The 24,583-nt window shown below is 41.3% G+C and overlaps 1 protein-coding gene across 1 annotated transcript in view; it reads left to right on the top strand.

Moving 5' to 3' along the window:
- The window catches only part of VEPH1 (ventricular zone expressed PH domain containing 1), a 1,476,213-nt gene that overhangs the window by 918,119 nt on the left and 533,511 nt on the right, over positions 1-24,583 (top strand). The window contains 1 exon segment of the mRNA XM_078667132.1: positions 12,210-12,344. Coding sequence (XP_078523258.1) covers positions 12,210-12,344 — 135 coding nt within the window.

Here is a 24,583-nt window from a genome sequence, read left to right on the forward strand (position 1 = left end):
TATGTCACTCTACTTTACACCACTCTATTCTACACCACGCTACACTCTCTACTCTATGCCACTCTACTCTACACCCCTTCACTTTATGCCGCTCTCCCCCACTCCACTCTATGCCAGTCTACACCTCCCTACTCAATTTCATTCCACACCACTCAACACCACTCTAATCTACTCTATGCCAGTCTAGTTTATGCCACTTCACTCTACGTCACTCCTTGTCACTCATGCCACTTTGCTTCACTCTACTCCACTTCACTCTATTCTATGCCACTGCACTCTACTTCACGCCACTCTACGTCACTCCACCCCACTCCATGCCACTCTAACCCACTCTACTATATGCCACTCTACTCTATGCCACACTGGCCACACCACTCTGCATCACTCTGTGCAACACCTGTTTACTCTAAGCCATGCCACTCCACTCTACGCCACTCCACTATACATCATTCCCCTCTATGCTGCTCTACTGTACTCTATGCCACTCCACTCTATGCCACTTCACTCCATACCAGTCCACTCCACACAGTGCCACTCTATACAACTCTATTCTGTCACACTACTCTATGCCATTCTACTCTATGCTACTCTACTCTGTCACTATAGGCCACTTCACTCTACGCCATTTAGCTCGACACCACCTCACTCCACACCAAACAATTCTACTTTATGGCACTCTACATCACTCTAGTCTATGCCACACTACTTTAAGCACTCTACTTTATGCCACTCTACTCTACGTCACTCCACTCTATGTTATTCCACGCCACTCTATTCTACGCCACTCCATTGCAAACTAAACCATGCCACTCTATGGCTCTCTACTGTATGTCACACCACTCTACTCTACACCACTCAATGCCACTCTGCAACACTCTACTCTATGACACTATACTCTATGCCAGTCTACTCCACACCACTCTGCTCTACGCCACTCCACTCACTTCCAGGCCACCCTATGTCACTCCACCCCACTCTAAGCCACTCTACTCAACACCACTCCACACCACTCCTATCCACATCTTGTCACTCTATGTCATGCCACTCTACCATATGCCTCTCTAACCTACGCCACTTCACACTATTCTACAACCCTTTACTCTATACTACTCTACAGCACTCTACTGTACCCTACTCCACACTATGCCAATCTAGCCTATGTCGCGCCACTCTACTCTCCGCCTCTCTAGTCTACTCCACTTCATTCCAACCTAAGCCACTTCGCTCCACTCTCCTCTACACCACTGTACTCTAGCCATACCACTAAATTTTAGCCAGGCACAAAAGCAGCCATGTTGCTATACACATGACTAAAAGACATTGGCAAAGCCAATAACTCCCACACAGGCTCGAACCGGTTGAGAGGACGCTTCAGGAGGCTCCGTTGGATCGCCTTTATTAAATTGTGAGTGTGTCCCTTGTACTCTTTTGGGCAACCCGTGGCATATCTGCCTACTTTTCTACTGTACCCGACCCCTAATAAGGATAGAGATACAGAACTCATATTGAGCTCAAAGATGATCGCTTTATCAAACTGATGACTTTTCCAAGACTGACGACTGCCATTAATCGTTTTGAAGATCAGTTTGTGACTTCAATCAACAGTAGACGGCGGTATTGACGGACCCCTAACTTTGAGCGTCTAACCGCCTTTGAACTGTCGTTCCCCATACGCGGATAGCCTGTTGAAATCAACACTCATATATAATTCACGTCGGAGAAGGTATAGCTCTTTTTATTGATGAGACTCTCAGACAGAGACCCCATAGAGATTGGAATTATCGCCCTGAAGAAGTCCTATAGTAGGACGAAACACGTCGGCTGTATTGTTTTTTCTACACGAGAAAATGGAATAAAAAAATCAAATTGAAGATCTTTGCCTGTGTTATCTATTGGTCTTGAACCCTATAATTGGTCCTATTGATTAAGTCGTGCACCGGTGCTTTTTTGTTTCAGGCTGTTTAGGAGGAATACACGAAGCTCAACTGCCAGCTACAACAAGTCATGTGGCCCAAGTACAGGCTACAGGAACTAAGTGGCTTAGGAAAGAAAATGACAACTTTCTATAAGTGTCAAAATTATAATTTAAAATCTGACTTCACCATAAGCTAGGATTTAACATTTCAATTTCAGAGACACCAAACATGAACAGGGCACCTATTCCCATTAGGAAATTACACTTTTAAAATGTAGTCAGGTCGCTCCAGAGTTTTTCACTACCAGGACATGTACAAGTTAAATGTACATGTTTTTAAATGCATTACACCCTGCCTTCTGGGCTGTCCAGGGCCTACCCTACGGGTGAATTACACTTATAAAAATGGAATATTGGGATGGGCAAAAGGTTTATTTTGCCAGGTGAAATTGTCAGTTTAAAGCTGCACACACACACAGACAACAATGGAAGGCATGGGACATGTTTAAACTGCTACTTAAGTGGGTGGCACAATCAGTGCTGCAGACCCACTTGTATTATTTAACTTACAGGCCCAGTGCACATGTAGGACCACTTTACAAGGGACTTATAAGTAAATTAAATATGCCGATTGGGTATAAGCCAATTCTACCATGCTTTAAGGAGAGAGCACAATCACTCTGACATTGGTTAGCAGTGATAATGTGAAAAATCCTAAGGCCAGTAAGAACAAATTCAGCAAAAACTGTAGGAAAAAGCAAAACATTTGAGGGTTGCCCACAGAAGAGGACCAGATCCAACAGTAGCAATTTTAGAGAACAGTTGGCATCTGTCAAGTTCAGAGGCATTTTGGATAATTATATGAATTCCAAACAGATTTCAGACGGGGAACTATCAGAGAAGTATCCCTGTACTCATGAGTTTCTGTGGCGTGTTAGATGTCAAAACAGAATTATAACATGTATTACATGGCATTATTAGCTATTTATGGATTTTTAGCAAACAGGAATAAGGCTTTCCACCTACATGTCCAATGTGCTCAAGTTAGGAGGGTTTGGAATACATGGTTCCATAGTAAAGAGTTTATCCACTAAACTTTGAGGACCCAAGCATTTTAACATGAATTAAACTGGAAGAATCCATCAAGGAAAACTCTTTACCTGCAAATAGGCACCTGCTTCTACATTCCGGAGACACATGGGTGGAATAAATTGGGAAACAGGAAGTTACTTTACTGGACTTGGCTGGTGGGGACGTGTGCTACAATCCTTAAAACTACATCTGCCAAGAAATGATTTGTAAAGACATAAGTGGCCTGTACAGCACCCATTGAACCACATGTGACTGCCAAGAAGCTCAATTTATGTGTAACAACCTCTGGCTGTACAGATTTTCAATTAGTAGCACTTTCTATGCTGGGATATTTGAGGCTATGCTTAATGTTAAAAGCAAAATTACAAGTCGCAGAATGGAAAAGGTTTTCCACGGGTTTAATTCTGGTCAAGGTGTACCAGAAAAGTCAATTAACTAACCTGTGCTTAACCCTATTGCAGTTTGGCACAAAAACAGTCAGGCTTAACTTAGGGGCAATGTGTGCAAAACATTTATGCAGCCCTCCAACAGTTATAAAGTGAAAACACACCACAAGAAATATCCCACACACAATAGAAATCCCAAACCAATTAAAAAAATATAGTAAATTCAATAAGGAAAATGACAGCAAAACTACAAAAATCCAATAGGTTGAACCTAAGTTATGAATTTTTAAAATTCCAAGTGAAAATAGCACCAAAAAAGCCCAAAGTGTCAACTGTAGTTAGCTTGTTGTTCTGAACTGGTTTAAAATCACAGGTTCAGGCTAACGGCAGTGGAGCGAGCATTGCATACAGCAACCAGGTTTGTCCCAGTGAGTCCAGGTCCATGTGGGGAGCTGCAGCGGAGCATCCCATTGGCTGTCACTGCAAGTACATTTTTGCTGTCGCGTGGAGCAGGTTGGGCGTTGTGGATAATCGATGTTTGGGAAGAATAGTCATCGTTCCTGAAGCTCTGCATTAGTGGTTGCCCGGATGTTGCCTTTGGCACTGGGTCTTGGAGCTGGTGCAAAAAGCAGGTCGCTGCTGGTGATTTGTGGGCATCGCCGATGGTCGTGGGGTGACTCAAGGATTCCGTACCGGGCCGCAAAGTGCCTAAAATGTTTAGATCTTCACCAAGCGCTCAGGAGGGTTTTTGAGGCAGAAGGAGTACACTCTGATGCCAGCCAAGGGTCCAGGACCTGGAGGGGCACCTCATCATGATCAGGAGTCACTCAAGGAGAGGCTAGCAGCAGAGGGCTAAGTCAAAAGATCCATTTGGTGCTGGGCAGTTGCAGGAGAGACCTCTGGAAGCTTGTTGTGTCCCTGGAAGTCAAATAAGAGGCCCGCCAACTGGCCCTTGGAGTCACTTCTGGGGAGCCTGGGTTCAAGGCAACAAGTTCCGTCTTCCTTCGTCAGGCAGCAGGGCAGTCCTTCTTCTGAATCTTCCACAAGTCCAGGAGTGTTCTGCTGAGAGGTTCTGAAGGTTCTATTCCCAGTGCCAACTTGTGGGTGGGGGATCCGCCCGATGTATCACATTCCCTTTCCTGGGCTAGTCTCCAAACTGTCTATTGTAACAAAGGCCAGGAAAGCGTTGGTGTGAGCTGCATCTATCAGTGGCTCTTAGATGTCATCAAGGGTGTGGGCATGCCCTGAGATTACCATTTGAATCCCAGGAAGTTCCCCTAGACATCCTGTTCAGGAGAGGAACACCATGCCCTACACCAAAGGCCTTTTTGTCCCATGTCTAGAAGGAATACACAACACACCACAGGAGAGCCATTTATAGGCTTGTGACCCTGGACATTTACTGAAAGGCACATTTGGTTTAGGCAGAAATATATGCCAACTTTCTAAAAGTTGCATTTTCAGAATAGTAATTTAAAATCTAACTTTGCCATTAAAGAGGACTTTAAGTTACAATTGAAATGAGTGGAAGAAGAATTTCTCTATCTGTTCCCTAACTGAAGTTATCACTTATTAAGTGTAATAAGGTAACATAGTGTTCGACTCGAGAGATAGACTTGTAGTAAAAAATTACTATAGGAGTTTTTCACTGTCAGGACATTTACAACTTAAACACACATGTCCTACTTTTTAAATTCTGTGTACCTTGTCCCATGAGTGGTTTTGCCTACTTTAGAATTCACTTATAAGTATTCAAAAGGGAGGTTTAGGCCAGGTAAAGGTGTATTTTACAAGATTGAAACGGCGACTTTAGAGGGTGACACAACGAGTGCTGCTGCCTACTAGTTGTATTTATTTACAGGCCCTGGGTACATGCAGTATGAAATACTAAAGACTTTTAAGCAAATTAAATGTACCAATCAGGTGTATACCAATTTGATCACGTTTTCAAGGGAGAGCACAAGCACTTTACCACTTATTAGCAGGAGTAGAGTGCAGAGTGTCCTAAAAGTCAACAATAACTGGTTCTGCAAATTAAGGCAAAAATCTGGGGTAACCCTGCAGAGGTGACCCTGTCCAACAAGGAAGGTCCCAGGAAGTAATTCATAGCCCTCTTCCTTAGGGAAGATTCCCTGAAAGCGTCAGCCCAACTCCTTCCAAGAGGCACACCCTCTGAAATATGGGAGGGCGAACGCAGACAGGGCCTGAGGCAAAGAACGTACCACCAAGGAGAGCCCCCCCCCCCACTGCTGGACAAAGGCCAGACAAGGAGCCACCAGCAGTGTGCTGCCACTCCCCTAGTAAGTGGCATTCTCCCATGTGGTGCTTAAAAACAATGCTGCTCCGCATTTAACCTACTATCACGCAGGAGGACATCAACGCACCTCCAACCCACGATGGACTTATAGCATTCTTTCTTTATTATACACGCCTTTTCCCTCACTACCCAACACTTGCTTTGCTCCCAGTCTTTTTACCCCCTCACACTATGTTGACCAACCTCTGTGCTGTTGGCCACCTTTCAATCTTTTGAACTTTTCTAAAATAGCTGACATCCAGTGCACATAGGGACGCATACCCTACTGGCATCTCTGAAAGTGTTTTGTTACATTTAAAGAACTCCCATTCAAAGATGGGCTCCAAGGATGTGCGAGCATCAGCAGAATCATTCTTAATTGGGTTTTTATATTTAGAGCTTATAAAGCTGAAGAAGGCTGTTGTAGATGCAAATAAAGCTTTGGCAAAGTCAATATATTTCAACGGTGAGTCCTGTGTTTTCCAATGCTTGTTTCAAAATGCAGGGGCACTAACTTTCAACTCCCAGTTCATTCGAATTTAGCAAGCAGTGCCTACTTGCAAGGGTGGAGCAAAACAATTGAGGAGCACAGAATTGTGTTGTAGGCGTTCTGTGAGTTGTGTCATCAAGACTCATAGTTATGTTCGGTTACAAGATCAGGTGCTTAATTTCTCCTATTTCTGTAGGTAGGAGGATGGAGATGCTAAAGCTTTGAATGGAGTTTATTAACTTTAGTGCCAAGGCTACCATGCTTCAGCCTTCATGGAAGCAGGAGAAAGTGATTAAATGTTTAGCAAGGTGGAACCAATACAGTCTATCTAGAAAAACTCAAGGTGAATAATTGTACTACACCAAGAAATGCAATATGTGAATAAGCCTTTACGTTTTTCTGCTTTTCTTCTTTTTCTGTGGTAACCGTTGTGGTTGGGATAGTTGAGAGAACGCCCTCTCTCAATAGCATTGGTGCTACATGTGCGTCAGCACTATCTGTGTTACAGAAGGACCGCATAAGCGCCTGTGACCCATTCTGTAATTCCGAAATGACCTGGGGGCACACAAAGCGGGCAAAAACACCTGTCGCATCCATGAGGAACTTGTGTAGCACGAGCCTCACTCAGTATGTGATATATGTGAAGGGGGTCCTCGCAAGGGAAACGTGTTATGTGCAACACACACGATCAACACTACTTTCTCAATTCTGTAAACAACAGACAAAACAATAAAGAGAGAGGTATTGTCATTTATTTAACAATACCAACTTTCAACCAATTGTCATTAAATTAACAATACTTTTAAAGAGCCCCTGAGAGAACCTTCGACCATTTTCCCACCGACCTACGCGATGAGCCACAAGATCTTGGCATTTGAAGAAATTGTGACATCCGCTGTAGATCAATTACTCGATCAGAAAAAGTTTGTGAAATTCAATCTAAGCAAAAAGGAAAAGCAGGCATTGACTGACCTTGGCACCAATAAAGACGTGATTATCAAACCCGCCGATAAAGGCGGGGCAATTGTCGTGCAAGATCTGATCAAATACAAGGAAGAGATTCATAGACAACTGTCAGATGGCATCAGCTATCGCAAGTTACAGAGCGATCCATCGAGGGACTTGGCTCTTACCATTCTGTCAACTACGCAGAAAGGTTTGGATGATGGCTTCCTTAGTGAGCAAGAATTTAAATTCTTAAACCAAAAATTTCCCAGATTGGCCACAATTTACACCTTACCCAAGGTTCATAAGAACCTTGAGAGTCCCCCTGGATGCCCGATCGTGTCGGGTTGCGGTTCGATGTTGGAGCCACTATGTAAATATATTGACTTCTTCTTAAAGCCAATTGCACTTAACACCAGAGCCTATCTTCGTGACACCACACAAACTATCAATTTGATAGATGAAAGACCATTTGACCAACAAAAGGAGCTTCTAGTGACGTGCGATATTATATCGCTTTATACTAGCATCCCTCAACAGGATGCTTTGGATGTTATACGGGAGGTACTAGACAAAAGACCTGCCCCTGTACAAGTTCCTACGGATTTCATTATCGAGCTGTTAAGTATTGCAATGAAACAGAACTTCTTTATTTTCCAAGAAGAGTTTTTTGTTCAGACCAAGGGTGTAGCGATGGGGGCTACCTTTGCTCCAAATCTGGCCATCATCTATATGGACCATTTTGAAACCCAGCATATTTTCTCCATCAACAATCCGTTTCATACCAGGCTGACCCTTTGGGTCAGATACATCGACGATGTTATGTGCATTTGGGCGGGCAGCAAACAACAACTAGCTGAATTCCATGTTTGGCTCAATCTCAGAAATCCCAACATCCAATTCACCATGGAATCCAGCAATGAGTCCATTCCGTTTCTTGATATCTCCATGTATGTGGATACGGATCACCTCCAGACGACACTTTTTAGAAAAGCAACAGAGCGCAACTCCTTGTTACAATATGGGAGTCACCACCCCAGAGGACTGAAGGACAATTTACCCGTGGGGCAATTCCTGAGAATCAGGAGAAATTGCTCCACTCGAGCGAATTATATAAAGGAATCTGAGATCTTAAGTGATCGTGATCTGAAAGTGTTTTGTTACATTTAAAGAACTCCCATCCCAAGTGATCGTCTGATCGCACGAGGGTATCCAGCACGAATGGTCAGACGGGCCAGGAAAAGGGCATGGTATAACCCACGCGAAAGCCTGCTGAGTCCGGAACCCTCTACTGCAACGGAGCTTGAACGCATTATTTGTGTCACGACCTTTTCTACACGGAGTAATGAAGTTAAACAGATTATTAACAAGAACTGGCACCTAGTGGCAAGTGAGATTAAACAATCACACCTCCCACTTCACTCATTCAAAAGGGCTAAAAACATACGCAACATGGTGGTTCATTCCTACCTGGAACCAGAGAGCCATCCAACACTTACTACATTATGGAATCTACCTCCTTTGGTGGGGCACTTCAGGTGCGGCACCTGCACGGCTTGTGAAACTACCATCCAGACTAAGTCATTCACCCATGGTAGACGTACCTACACCCTGAAACATCATACAAACTGTAACTCCAGTAGTGTGATCTACATTGTAAAATGCCCTTGTAATCTTTTATATGTTGGGCAAACCCAACAGAAGATTAAATCCCGTATCTCTTCCCATTGTAGCAGACTGCGATGCAAGGTAGTGGGCGCCCCGCTGGTAGACCACTGGCAGAACACAGGACATGCAGTGACAGAGTTAAGATGGTGGGTGGTCGAAAAAGTATCCCTAGGCACAAGAGGGGGTAACCTACAAGTAGCTCTTAACACACGAGAGTCAAAATGGATGTCCCTTTTAGATTCTATAACAAATGGTTTGAATGAACAGGATAGCAGTCTGGCACAGTTGGCAGCACTTGGTTGAATAATTTAACTGCTGTTGATTTGATTTAAAATCGTAATATGTGCAATCTAACTCATCTACACTCTCATGCTCGAGAAGTGCTTGAGTTGGTATTATGTTTTTCCAACAACATGTCTGATGCTGCTCGTTTACACTCTCATGTATGAGAAGTTACCGAGCTTTTGTATCCGATCTCTAAATATTGTCAATTTGTATCATATGTCTTGGAACGTGAGATTTATTTATTTGGATGTTGAGTGGTTTTTAATACTACAACACCTTCTCGACAAAGCGAGTCTTTAAGTAACTCGTCCATTTCTTACCATATCAAGTTTATCCAATAATACTTCTGATGCTGCTCGCTTACACACTCATGTTTGAGAAGTGCACGAGCCTTTGTATTCAAGCCCCTAATATCGGCAATGTGTATCATATTTTTGAAATTATCCAATTTAATGCTGACCCGTCTCTAGATATAACTATAGTCTTCCGACTACGCGAGCCTCTAAGTAACTCTTCCATTTCTGACCTGTCAATCAAAAGTAGTCTCCGCCCCCAACTCCGCTTAGCTGGGTTGCGGAGTTGCCTTGGAGTAACCCTTGGACGAGCATTGACTGCTGTGTTTCCCTGAAGCGCTTGTAAGTACTATGCGCCGCATTTGTAACGAGTGATGCACACTTTGTTAAATCATGACGGGATATTACCATTCTTGACGCCTGTTCTTATCCTATTCTTTTCCCTATCGGTAGAAACATCCGCCCACGATAAGAGACTATCACGGTTCCCGCCCAAATAAACCCGCGAAGCAAGTATGCGGTTTCGGCGATGAACTTCAAACGTCCCCTATAATACATGTAAGTTTGGGATTAGTTTACCCCCAACCGTTCCTCCGTTATAGGAATCGCTTTCTAAAAACTCTGAATACATACCGTTTAGGTATTTGAGATAAAAGCTCCAACTTTTTAATTTGAATTTCCCTGCAAAGGTCGCCACTCCTCGACATTGATGGAATGTTTAAACTAGTCCGGTCTTTGCTGTAATCTGATGAGAGAGACGGACATTAAACCAAAAGATAGACCGACATCATACTTAAGGAAGGTCGGCTCTTAGATTAATGTGCAATTGAAGGTATGTACGTGTTGTCCCCTAAAATACCCTTAGATAAATCCAGCTATTTATGCAGCTTTTACAATTTTGAACCCACTTTCTCATCTTCAGCGACCATTGATTTTGGAAGTGTGATGAAGAGAAGATTTTTGAGTGAACAGACCCAAAGTGGCCATTGATTTCGCTCCTTCAATGTAAGTAATGGGATGGTTCCATTGGTATCCACTCAGGACATCATTACAAGCAGCGCTTGAGCTAATCTTTTAAATGATCTATTTACAGTTGGGGCTTATTGCTCTGCACCCTACTCCTCGTGTTGGTTGACGAGTGGGAATGTATCCCAAGAAAGTCTTACCAATCGGCTGATTGGTTGAGAAATCATGTGAGTGGAGCTTCTTATAACAAACTTCAGTCGCTTGAGGGTCCACCCATATAAATATACATTTTTCCTCTGTATAGATGCGAATTTATATCGCTGAGTGTGACCGAGATTATAGGTTGGTCCTACTCTTTTTCCCACGCTTTGAGGCCTCATTGGCCCTGAGCCCATGGCCATTTTTCTGTTAATATAACTGAATTCAGTCAAATGTGATGACGCTCCAAAAATTAGTGATCTGATCCATTGTTTTTAATTTCACAGATATTAATGCCCCTTCCAACCTTGCCCCTCCTCCTCCCGCACTTGTCCTGATGAAGACCCCGTTAAAGGACCCTATTCAGCCTACGGCCAGGGGTCGAAACGTCGACGGCTCTTGTTTCCTTGCTTCGGACTCCCGGCACATGTCCTCTTATCAAATTTGATGTTTCATGTGTGACCGTTGAAGGTCTTTATTGTAATAATCTTGCAATGCACGCCTTAACTATTTAGGCCCTTGTGTTAGATTTGGTTTGAGTTATATGTTAATATCATCTGTGATTGAATCCATTTTTGACTATGTCTATTTCTCTTTGACTGTACACTGCCCTGAGCACACCCCCCTCCTTCACTTCCTTTCCTCTCCCCCCATCTGGAGCTCTTTAAAAGTATTGTTAATTTAATGACAATTGATTGAAAGTTGGTATTGTTAAATAAATGACAATACCTCTCTCTTTATTGTTTTGACTGTTGTTTACAGAATTGAGAAAGTAGTGTTGATCGTGTGTGTTGCACATAACACGTTTCCCTTGCGGGGACCCCCTCCACATATATCATATAACGCCCAGGTCCCCGCGACTGCATGGGTTAAACCCCCTTTTGTGTAACGTCACTCAGTATGTGAGCATTGTAATGTTGCCAAACTCTGTACATCCTTACAACTTCTAAATAAAGCATTGGGTTTCGATTGTTATTGTTGTTCTGGTACAAGTTTTCTCTTTGACAAGTACAGCATGGACCAAGCAGTGAAGATGTCATCTCTTTACTTCTAACCTGGTCATCAGTATCGAGGGCAGATTTTGCACTGAACGTATCCAGTTGATATTTAGCTAGGACACTGTGTGGAGCATTGACATTATCGAGGTTATTATGTTGCTGAGAGTAGCGTCATGGAGGCTGGTGTAAATACAAAGACGCATTTCCCTGTTTGCCCTGGGAGTGGAAAGGGCACTCTCTATTTCCACATCAATTTGGTGGTGATGGGGCTCTCTTAGTGGGTCCTGTCTGAGGTAGAATAATATACTGAGATGTATTAGAATTAGTGGGATGATAGGATAATGTAGATGCTGTTAACTATTGAAGAGTTAATCCGCCAACTTTGGTCAACTGATTTTCAGTGGAGGTGCGATTTTTCGGAGATGTGGGTGATGTCTTTCAGCTCTTGGGCAGTGAGTTGTGTGTTGCCCACAAATCAATCTAATAACTTGAAGCTATTAAAGTGAATGGGGCAGAGGGGTGATCTAAAATAATAGGCATGGCCCAGTCATTTTAGTTGACACCACAACTTGATCATGTAATCAGAGATCTCTACACATTTGTCTAAAAAATAAACATCATTTGAAGGGTAATTGAGAGTTCACTCTAACATTTGCTTATTCTTTTGGTTCTTTTAGAGCTTGCTTCCTGAACCCCTGTCTGTGCACAGCAACTCAGTGAAAGTCCTGAAAGCTCTATGGGAGAAGGTACAGCTCAAAGGAACTCATAGATTTGAGACTGCAATGATCCAGTCTACCTTTCCACATAAAAAGGTAACACATTAAATGCATGATTATAAGTACACTGCTTATCGCTTAACACCTAGGACCTGTAGCTGATTATTCATAACTTTTAAATATCAGAAAAAAACTAAATTTGAGAAGTATTTTCCAATAAAGGGTGAAAATATTTTGCTAAAGTAGAAGGTGAAAACAATCTCCTAATATATTAACCAATCATCAGCTTTGGTGACTATATTAAGAGTAACATATTGTCAGCTTTTATTTCACATTTAGACTAAAAGGGAAGGTATTATTTGAATATTAGAAGCCAGATATTTGAAATATATAAAAAAAATATTCTGTGGTCAATCAGAATAACTGTTGGAGGTAGTTGGTCTAAGGGAGTTCTATGTGCCCAGCTCAAAATTATATGAATTGAACCAGGATTATTGTTGATACCTAAGCTATACACAATGGGCCAGATTCACAAAAGTAATCTGAGACAAAATCCTAACTTTACGACTTTTGGTATTCACAAGGGGCATTTAGGAGTAGTAAAGTTAGGATTTTGTCTCAGATTACTTTTGTGAATCGGGCCCAATGTATTACAAAGATGTGGATCCCTCTGACTTTTGTACTGCATCCATCAGGAATGTCAGTAATTACAATGCTGCTACAGTTGTTTATCATTTGATATTAGTGTGAATTGATTTGCAAGTTTTAATAAACTGTAGCACCATTTATTTTACTTGTATTTGTATTTATAAATCATAAACAACATTTAAACAAGAGAACTCCCTGACCATTCTTCCGCTTCTTTTTTATTAGTGTTGCGCTTAAAGAAACTTTAACGTTAATTGATCTCTAGCTGTATAGTAGTTCTGAGAATCTCTTATTCCTGTACATCCTTTTAACCTTGTTATCCTGCAATAAAGCACTCTTGCTAATTAGAGCTCAGTTCTCATTAGAGAAGTAATCCTTATTCGATCTGCAACAGTTACCATTCAATTTGGGGTTACAAGTCTAGAAATGATGATCACACTTCCAATGTTTCTGTGCCCAGACATTTCATTAGCTAAAAGCAGGTGAAAGCTCTGGTGAGAACCATGAAACATCAGGAATAAACCCACATATCCGGTGCTGTGATATTGTTTGTACTGTAATCCCCCAAAAGTAAGTTCTTAGAAGTTTTTGATAGTGGAACACAAACATAATAACATCTGCAATAATGGAACACTTACCGTAAATGTGATTATAACAAGATTTAGAGGTGAGTCGCAGAACTAGAGTTATTTACTCTGCAGAAATATGTTTTTCACTATAAGATAATTAATGGTTTAACATTAACTTAAAAACATACCACTCATTTGAATTAAAATAAAACAATATCTATTAAAATTAAAAGTTAATAACTAATTGTAAGGAAATCCCTCAGTATCGATTTATCTCATAGACATAGGCATTATTCATGGCTACTGAGCTCATTCTGTTCCTTGGTTGATATGAAAGTCTTTGAGCTTCACCATTTTCCAAACTTGAACAGTCTTTTAAATGAAAATTATGTTTTGGACATAGAATCCAAACAATGTAACCACCAGAATGTTCTATTTAACATTGTAATGGGCTAGACGGGAACATCACGTGACTTTTTATCATGGCAAATTGCTGTAATGTTTATATATTGAATACCATTAATCTGGGTAGGAGTAATATCAGTTATTTACTGCGCTGAAAATAGGAACATTGAGGTGATAAGCACTATATTGAAAACAAGGTATTTTTAATATTTCACAACTGCATCAAAGCTCAAAGGTGGAAATATGGGATGGAGAGTAAAGTAAACCCATGGTGCAGGGGCTGATCAGATCAGCATTGCCACAATAGCAGCTATGGCCAGTAAGCATTTTCTGCACCTTAAATGTGATTATTTAGGCAAGCTTAGATTTGTTGTGGTTTAAAACATAATTTTGTTATATCACCAAAACACAGACATCACAGTAAAGAAAACTCACAATTATGCTACTGTAGTGTCCCTTTAACCCTTCATCACCATTTACAAATCCAACAAGAGACCCATGAGCATTCCAAGCATTGCTCCCACAAATTCAAAACTACACCACAGCTGTCAATGAAAGACCCAATGTGCAGTTCCATGAAGAGCTCACCAGATATTACAATCATATTGAAAGCAATTACCACTGCTCCATCATGGTGAGGCCACCGCCAGCCCACCCTACCAGAGGATTAATACATATGAATTCAACCATCAATAAACCCCTACACATTAACAAATAGATACATATTTTAAAAAAGACAGCTCCTATCCTTAGCAGAGGCCTAGACGTCGAATGAGTTCACAATAATACAAGTCACAGATGTATAATGTGTATTGATGGTTATTGCTGAATGGTATGAACTACTGGATTTTACTTGATCTCGCTCAATGTTTACAATGATCCCTGAAGTATTGTTCTCTGCAAAAATGTGGGGTGTATTTATTTTTTTGTCTTCTTCTCTGCTCAATACATTTTTTTTTAAAAAGTCACAATTCTAGATATTAGCCAAGTCCAAAACACTAGTTGGAGGGAGGCTTGTGTGTGTGTGTGTGTGTGTGTGGTGCATATATGAGTGGGCAAGTGTGTGTTCGGCCCACTGATTAATTCCAACTGGAAGAAGGACCTTCGCACACCTAGGTACTTGCGGTACAACTGACTGTTAGTAAGGTCGTTGGTGCAAGTTGGTAAACCCTCCTGAGTGTGAGGGTGAATAAACTGTTTGAATAGGACTGCCCCACGAAGGGGAGAGCATCCCCAAATCACACTCCTCTAAATTAATTTAAACTCTTGTAAATTTTCAAAAAGTATTTTTATTCTTCTTTTCTACATTGATTTGTTGTTCAATTCATTGAATCGTATTACTTCCTTCAGTAATATTCATGTTTCTTTCACATGTGATTAATATATTCCGCCCAATGCATTTCGAGCTTTGCCCTTCGTCAGGGTACTTTTATCTGTAAACACAGAGTTAACTTTCAGCACAAGAATAAATGTTAATTTTTTCAATAATGCACATAAATATCACCATGCATAATTCATTGAGTCAAGTCAATATCTTATATGAAGGTCAACATTCACGTGATGTGCAAGTTGAGTATTCATGATAAAACCGTAGTGAAGAAGAGTGACAATAACGAACGTTGGGAGAGAAGAAATGAATAAAGTTACAACAATGAAAATGGAAAGAACACGAAAAACATGCCTCGAGTGAAGCAACAAGTGAAGTTAAGGGCAGTAGCAGGATAAAGAAGTTTAAAAAGCTGTGGTACCCATTGTGTCGTTTGAAAAGCTCAGTGAGTGAGGTAACACACTGAGTGCTTGAAGTATTAAAATGGTGATATCTAGAAAGCCGGTGGTTGGAAGTCCAACCGTGTTCAGAATCAAGTGGCAACCACGATATCGGTGAATTCGATAACTTATGAGAGGGCGACCGCTTCCAGAAGACCCAAGTGAATCAAAGTGCAAGATTTCCTCAATATTATTGACGCCGAGTCATCGGGAAGCTAACTTACCTATCTATTGAATCTTGAGCGGGATGCAGTGTGATCAAATTGAATATGCGCTCCCCGTCAACCGCAAGTTTACAACCATGTTCTTCCGGTTCAAATTGAAAAAGCGAGAAGCAGTGGCAGTCCTAGTTGTTTTTAGACGTGATGAGAAATGTAAAAAAATAAACAAAATTGAAAACGTGTGAAAATGAAGATTAAATAAGTGCCCTTAAATAGGGATTCAAAATAAATGGTGGATTAAGAAAGCTAAATGTGCGTACGCTATACTATATTAGAGATGTAAATGTTCAGAGAAACTGGAGTATGATGCACAGGTGAAAATGTGGTACATTGTACCCACTGTATCTAAAAAGTCAATGTGGTTTTGTGATTTATGGATAGTTTAGGCTGTCTGTCCATGGAGTTTTATCTGTTAATATGACATCAACAAGATATATTAAACACTGTCATGTACATTACAAGAATTATAAAAAACAACTAAAGTTCACTCTTTCGTTGAGGTCCTTTGGTACACTGTGTTGAAATGATGAATCCAATACATTTCTCTTTGTAATAAATATTGGGTATTGTCCCTTCTTGGCAATAATGGTACTCAGTCCAATACCAAAAATCTCAGCTGACTGGTGTTGTGATTCATAGAGTTGAAGTGGACTGCCACCGTGGAATTGGAATTTTTCATCCTGATGTTACTTTTATGTTCTGTTAAACAAACTTTATTCTTGCGTTCAGTTTTACCTACGTACGCATATCCGCAGGGACATTTCAACATGTAGATTCCGTTGGTACTGTCACATGTTGCACTTACTTTTAGTTTTTCTTGGGTGCCTTTAGTGGGACGTGGAATTTGATTACCCTTGTTGATAGCGTTACAGTTCCCACAATTTAAAAATGGCAATGTACCCTGATAACTGGTTCCTTTTTCCGCTTGTTTTTTGTTGAGTAGTTCTTTTAAGTTGCATGTTCGTAAGTATGCGAATCTGGGTGGTAGTCTAAAAATACCTTTAAAGTCCTCTTCAAATGTGAGGATGGGCCAGTGTTTGATTGTTAACTTTTTTATTTCGAAGCTTCTGGTAGAGAACTTTGATACAATAACCCTTCGTTGTTCCTCGTTTTTAGTTGTTTTTGGTATGAGCAGGTCTTCTCTTTTTTCTTTATTAACTCTGTCAGAGGCCTCTTGTAGAATATCCTCGGGATAACCTTGTTGTCGAAATTTATTTATGGTATTTTCCTTACTTTGTGTGTAGGATTCATTTGATGATGAAATCCTTTTAATTTTATAATAATGACCGAAAAATGTGAAAGTTCAAAAGGGACAAAATAGATTGTAAGGTTGGAGAAGTTCATAATTGGGCGGAGATTTATGCACATCGGAGACAACAAAAACCTAATAGAGGGAGATCCACAGATTCAGACTTGCAATCTTTAGACGACTCACAACAGCGTAATAAGTCATTCAGACAAAGGGATAATCAAACAACAGAAGTTGAAACACCATCCACGTCAAATGCTCCTATCACACAAATTAGCCAGCCTTTTTTTAGAGAAAGGTCCCAGATTACAAGAAGAACCAGGAGGGGGAAGTCGAATAAGAATAACAGAACCGGTGGCAAAAAACATGAGGAGCCAGAAACCTTAGTTATAAACATTTCCAAGGAAAAATTGACGGAATTTAAAATTAAGACCTTACAGAAAGGAACATCTTCTGTCCCTACTTACCATTCTAATCTTTTAGAACCCCAAATCAGTGTATACAAGTTCTTAAACCTATTAAGATTAAGACACTTTTTTCAAAACATCGTGAATAAGCGGGATGAACCCAATAAAGATACTTTACGAGGGTTACGCAACAAGAGTAGATACACAGTGCCCATGAGTCACAAAGTATTGGATGCATTTGAGAAAGTTGTACCTAAAGATTTAGATACAGTCTTCAAACAACCCAGATCAAAAACAGCGAATATCACACAAAAAGAGAAACAAGCATTAGATCAATTGGCTAGCAATTCCAGAATAGCTATTCGTCAAGCGGGCAAAGGGGGAGCCCTGGTTATAATGGATACTGAGTTTTACTTAGAGAATGTCAATAACCATGTGAATGACAAAAACACCTACACCAAGATATCATTTGATCCCACCAACCAATTTTTAAAAATACTTGGCGATATCATCAATAAAGATTTCGACAATGGTACCATTGGAAAAAGAATATATTATTGAAACAAATCCAGCACTTCCATATATATACATGAGTCCAAAAATCCACAAACACTCGACAAAACCACTGTTCAGACCCATCGTCTCCACAGTAAAATCAATTCACAAGCCAGTGGGAAAATACCTAGATAAACATCTACAACCCATTATTCAAAAGATGACGACATATATAAAGGATACAACCGATTTCCCAAACATATTTAACAACGCTAAATCGAGCTTCACAGAAGGTATGATTTTATGTACAAATGAACGTAAAGTCACTTTATACTACCATCCCACACAACTTGGTGATACAAGCTGTAGTATCCTTTATAGTAATGACTGATAAAGATGAAGACTTAAGGCCCTGATGGAACTCCTTCAATTTACTTCATTCCACAGTTATTTTAAATGGCAAGATGAGTTCTTTATTTAATCATCCGGAACTTCAATGGGAAACTGTGCCACTCCGGCATATGCTAACAGCTTCATGTACAGGCTTGAACTGGACCTTATACTGAATCAGAAACACCGGACAGACAACCAAATCTTGTAAAAATGATACATAGATGATATCTTTATCTTATGGAAAGGTACAGCACAGGAATTAACCAACGGCCATCAAAGAATTGGACAACATTAATGAGAGAATACGTTTCACCTCGGACATCCAGAGAAATAAAATTACATTCCAAGAGGTACTGATCCAAAATCAACAAGGCCAACCGACTACCAGTGTATATACATAAACCACAGATCGCAATAAGCTATTACATTATACCAGTTTTCACCAACCCTCTCTTTACCATTCTCACAACTGTTACGAATTAAAAGGATTTCATCATCAGAGGAATCCTACACACAAAGTAAGGAAAATAACATAAAGAAATTTCGACAACAAGGTTATCCCAAGGATATTCTACGAGAGGCCTCTGACAGAGTTCAAAAAAGAAAAAAGAGAAGACCTGCTCATACCAAAAACAACTGACAATGAGGAACAAAGAATGGTATTCGTATCAAATTTCTCTACCAGAAGCTTCAAAATAAAAAAGTTAATAATCAAACACTGGCCTATCCTCACATTTGAAGAGGACTTTAAAGGTATTTTTAGACTACCAACCAGATTCGCATACTTACAAACATGCAACTTAAAGAAATACTCAACAAAAAACAAGAGGAAAAAGGAACCAGTTATCTGGTTACATTGCCCTGTTTAAATTGTGGGAACTGTAACGCTATCATCAAGGGTAATCAAATTCTACATCCCACTAAAGGCAACCAAGTCAAACTAAAAGTAACTGCATCATGTGACAGTACCAACATAATCACATGTGGAAATGTCCCTGCGCATATGCGTACGTAGTTAAAACTGAACGCAAGATTAAAATTTGTTTAACAGAACATAAAAGTAACATCAGGATGAAAAATTCCAAATCCACGGTGGCAATCCACTTCAACTCTATGAATCACAACACCAGTCAGCTGAGATTTTTGGTATTGGAGCGAGTACCATTATTACCAGGAAGGGACAATACCCAATATTTATTACAAAGAGAAATCTATTGGATTCATCACCTCAATACAGTGAACCCGAAGGGCCTCAAAGAAAGAGTGGACTTTAATTGTTTTTTATAATTCTTGATATGTACATTACAGTGTTTATTATATCTTGTTGATGTCATATTAACAGATAAAACTCCATGGATAGACAGTCTAAACTATCCATACACCAAGTGATAAATCTCAAAACCACATTGACTTTTTAGATACAGTGGGTACACTGTACCACACTTTCACCAGTGCTTCACACTCCAGTTTCTCTGCACATTTACATCTCTGAATTATAGTAGAGCGTACACACATTTTGTTTTCTTAATCCGCCATTTATTTTGAATCCCTATTTAAGGGAATGTATTTAATCTTCATTTTCACACGTTTTTACATTCTTTTATTTTTTGACTTTTCTTATCACGTCTAAATAAAACTAGGACTGCCACTGCATGTTGGAATTACTATTGTAGTCTGTTCTCGCTTTTTCAATTTCAACAGGAAGAACATGGTTATAAACTTGCGGTTACGGGGAGCGCATATTCAATTTGATCACACTGCGTCCCGCGCAAGTTAGCATCCAGATGACTCGGCGTCAATAATATTGAGGAAATCTTGCACTTCGATTCACTTGGGTCATTTATTGTCTTCTAGAAAAACTGTTTTGAAGAAATGGTCGCTTGCCAGCGGTCGCGGTGGCGTTTTTGTAATTTATCGAATTCACCAATATCGCGATTTCCACTTGATTCTGATCACGGTTGGACTTACAACCACCGGCTTTCTAGATATCACCTTTTTAATACTTCGAGCTCTCAGTGTGCTGCCTCACGCACTGAGCTTTTCAAACAACACAAGGGGTACCACAGCGTTTTAAGCTTGTTTAACCCGCTACTGCACTTAACTTCACTTGTTGCTTCACTCGAGGCACGTTTTTCGCCTTCTTGCCGTTTTCATTGTTGTAACTTTATTCATTTTTTCTCTCCCGATGTTCGTCATTGTCACTCTTCTTCACCACAGTTTTATCATGAATACTCACTTTGCACATCACCTAAATGTATGACCTTCACAAAAGATATTGACTTGAATCAATGAATGATGTATGGTGATATTTATGTGCATTATTGAAAAAATACCTAGGGGTTCTTGTGCTGAAAGTTAACTCTGTGTTTACAGATAAAAGTCCCCTGACAAAGGGCAAATCCCGAAGGGCATTAAGCGGAATATATTAATCAAATGCGAAAGAAACTGGGATATTACTGAAGGAAGTAATACGATTCAATGAATTGAACAAAAAAACAATGTAAAAAAGAAGAATAAAAATACTTTTGGAAAGTTTACAAGAGTTTAAATTAATTCAAAGGAGTGCGATTTGGGGACGCTCTCCCCTTCGGGGGGCAGTGCTATTCAAACTGTTAAGCCCACTGCACATACTGACCTTCCCTTCCTCCAGTGGATACTGGTTTCTATTATGCAGTTCTCTTCCGCCGTCAACATTTCATGGTCCTCAAAAAAAGATGGAAAAGAATTCACGAAGTAAAGGACTTTTGGGTATTTCTTCTTAGTGTATTTTGGTGAATTGTGTGCCATGCACACAATTCACTGTTGTACGCTTTGCATAGATTTTTGTGTGCATTCTTTAAGGTTTTGTGAATTTGCGAAAAATGCGTAACTAATGCAATCAATTGACCTACGACAACAATGCGTAGAATTCTAAACACTTTTGTGAAAAGGGCGGTTACTATATTCCCCTTGTGAAAATAAGGCCCACTCTCTACCAGCTCAACAGTCAGTTAATGGAGCTGAATGTGCCTGAGGGTACAGCTTCAAAGAGCTCCTTGGCTTAGACATGCGAGTTGCAATCCTTCTATAGCGTGTGTTTCTTGGCTCCACTTTGACCATACATTCTGCCAGTCCATCAGCACTTTAGTGTTTCATGTAGTTTCCCAAAACATCTGCTTTTCATTTGAAGATTTTTCTTGACACATAGAGAGCTCTTCGGTTTGCATTTTATGTGGAGTGGTTTTTCAGACCAGCAGTGGTTCCAATACATAATAGGCAGCACATTAAACAGCCAGGTCTTTCACTAATTCATACCAAGAAAGTAGCAACGTTTTGGACGTTCCAAGAGCCATAAACTGACTTAGGGTCGCTTTGAGGTAAATGATTATTATTAGTGTCTGGTTTCAAATAATAGCTACAGAGGGACATGAATCAAGAAAAACAAATTGAATGGAAATTCTTGAGTATAAAAATAAACCATTACATTTTGATTTCATTAGCAAGCTCACACTACATAATTAGAAAAAAAGGTATGTTTTCCCTGTATGTTTGTTCCACGTACACTGTTAACCGGCACCTCAACTTTGGAGTGCAGAGTAGTGTGCAACAGGCAGCAATGTGTTTAAGAATGGGATGACAAGTCGCTTCATGGATATAGTATAGTTCAATAAAACTTGGGCTCACATTTACTAAAGTTTGCTCTGCTCAGGCAGCATGAGAGCAGCACTATGATTGGCTGGAGCACTCTGGTCCAACACTCCTTCAGGCCCTGGAGGCCTGTGCTTGCTCTCCACCCAGCCACCTAAGACATCTTGGATTGGAGTGTTTAAGGTGCACATGTTAGGCTGACCGTCCCTGCTGCTGGCTCCACCCTCTCAGACTAAGGTTCTACCAGAATGAAAAATAAAAGGCAATAAATGTGTTTTATTTCCACTTTATTTTTCATGTTTCCCTTCACTTTCAGTGGTGGTGCGACACTCCTTTGCCCTCATGTAGGCACCTCCACTGCTTTAAGAATGACATCCCCAAACTTTAAAAAAAAAAAGAGTTTCTAATATTTTAGTTTAAAACAACACCCATTTCCGAATGTTTTTTTTGTTTTTAAACATTTTATTGGGATTTACGATACATAATCACTTCAGTCGATTAACCCCCTCCCCCAATTGAACATACACAGTACAACAATCCAGCTACCCATTATGCAAGCCTTACCGTGATCCTATACACAGCCATTCAGCCAACAACCCGAGAGAGGGCAGACGGCGGGCACCACACATTTAAGAACAGCCTATCCGAAGAGGTCAAACTACCCCCACCACCTCCCCCCGCCCCACTCCCTGTGCAGTACACTTCCCCCTCCAAGCCCTTGAGTGCGCGACATTACTCTTGGAGGGAGCACAACAACCCCAGTGTGTCTCTAGAGTAGCTACTTTCCGACCCCTGAATCCCCCCTGTGGTACTAAGTAGGGGGACTGTAGCCGTTAAGTCCTCCCTAAGCGCCAGAACTGATAGGGTCCCCCCTCTTGAAAGTCAAGCCTCCCTTGTAATAACTTTGAAATCCTATCGTAGCTCCTCAGCGTGACGCCTCCACCCCGCCATTACCAGACTCCTTCGAGTCATCATTAGCGCCCCTGCTGCTAATACGTGTCTGGTACAACCCCCAAAAATTCTTCGGGAGGTTCGTGGGGGGTAGCAACTCACTGTAGTGTTCAGACTGCGTGCAGCAGTAAAGCATGTTGTTTGCCCAGCGATTAGTTGTAGGTGCTGGTCCTCTCATCCAGCAGAGGGCAACTACACGCTTGGCCATAAGCATCCCCATATCCACTAGTCTGCAAAGTGCGCCTGGCAGCTTCCTAGAGTGACCTAACAGAGCCAGAGCGGGGTCTGGGACCAGTTCAATCTCCACTATCTTGCTCAATTCTGTAAAGATGTTCTCCCAGTATGCCCGCACTCCAGGGCACAGCCACGTCAAGTGTAGGAAATCTGCCACGGGCACGCGACACCTCTCACATTCAGCCGTCTGGCGGAGACCGTACCTATGCAGCCTCTCTGGGGTGTAATACACTCTATTGATAAATTTGAAATGTACCAGTCTGTACCAGTCTGTGCTTACCATTTAAAGATATCCGCCTGGTGTTTACACAACAGTAGCGCCACGTATCATCATCTATTGTAATCTGTAAGTCCCTTTGCCAAGCCCGCCAAGCCTTCGTGAACTGCTGCTCCCTATGGGTCATCGCGATTTTGTAAAGATTGATCAGTAGTTTGCGGGGAGACTCAGTCTTTATTATATATGAAAGTTCAGGGATTTCCGGCGGCTCCGCCAGGTCGTCTCCCAGCAGTCCTAGAAGGGCTCCTCGCACTCTATGGAACTGGAAGCGTAGTAGCAAGGAGTCTTCCCCCCACTCCCCGCCACCTGATCCCAGGATTTAACCTGCTCGTCTTGGAATAGATCTCCTGCATGTTTGATGTTTAGCTTGTGCATGGCATGTAGCACACCTTTATCTCTGATGGGGTATAGCCACTGGGCCCATTCCACGGGCATACTAGGCGAGTAAAGCAACGCCCCTCCCTGTAACTGCAGGAGGTGGTGCCATGCATGATTTGTTGCTGTGATGGAATCCAGAATCCCAGTTCTACGATCCGCCGGCTTGAAGATCGTTGCCGGAAGCGGAAGTGGGTGCACGAATAATCTTTCCATACGAACGTGGGTAATGCGCATATCTCCGTGTACCCAGGTGTGCAAGTTTGACGCCTGAGCCACTCTGTAGTAAAGCTCTAGGTCTGGGGCACCAAGGCCGCCCATGCTGTATGGCAGTGAGAGGAGTGTCCACTTCACTCTGGGCTGCTTGCCCGCCCACGCTAGTTTAATCATAAGCTGGGTCAGTCTCTGGAAGAAAACCTTAGGCAACACCATCGGGATGGTAGCAAACAGAAACAGTAATCTAGGAAGCACCACCATCTTCATGATCGAGACTCGACCTAGGAGTGATAACCGGAGCCTACACCAGGCCTCCGCATCATCCTCCAATTTGCTGAACGCCACCCCATAGTTTTTCCTGAACAAAAACTCAGAGTTGGTGTGTAGCCGTACACCCAAATATCTGATCGGGTCCGTGGTCCACAGCAGCGGGTACTCCATGTCAAATTTCCGAGTTACCGGGGTGAGGGGGAAGGCCAACGACTTCGTCCAATTCACTTT

This window comes from Lissotriton helveticus, chromosome 11, assembly GCF_964261635.1.
Source record: "Lissotriton helveticus chromosome 11, aLisHel1.1, whole genome shotgun sequence".
Lineage (NCBI taxonomy): Eukaryota > Metazoa > Chordata > Amphibia > Caudata > Salamandridae > Lissotriton > Lissotriton helveticus.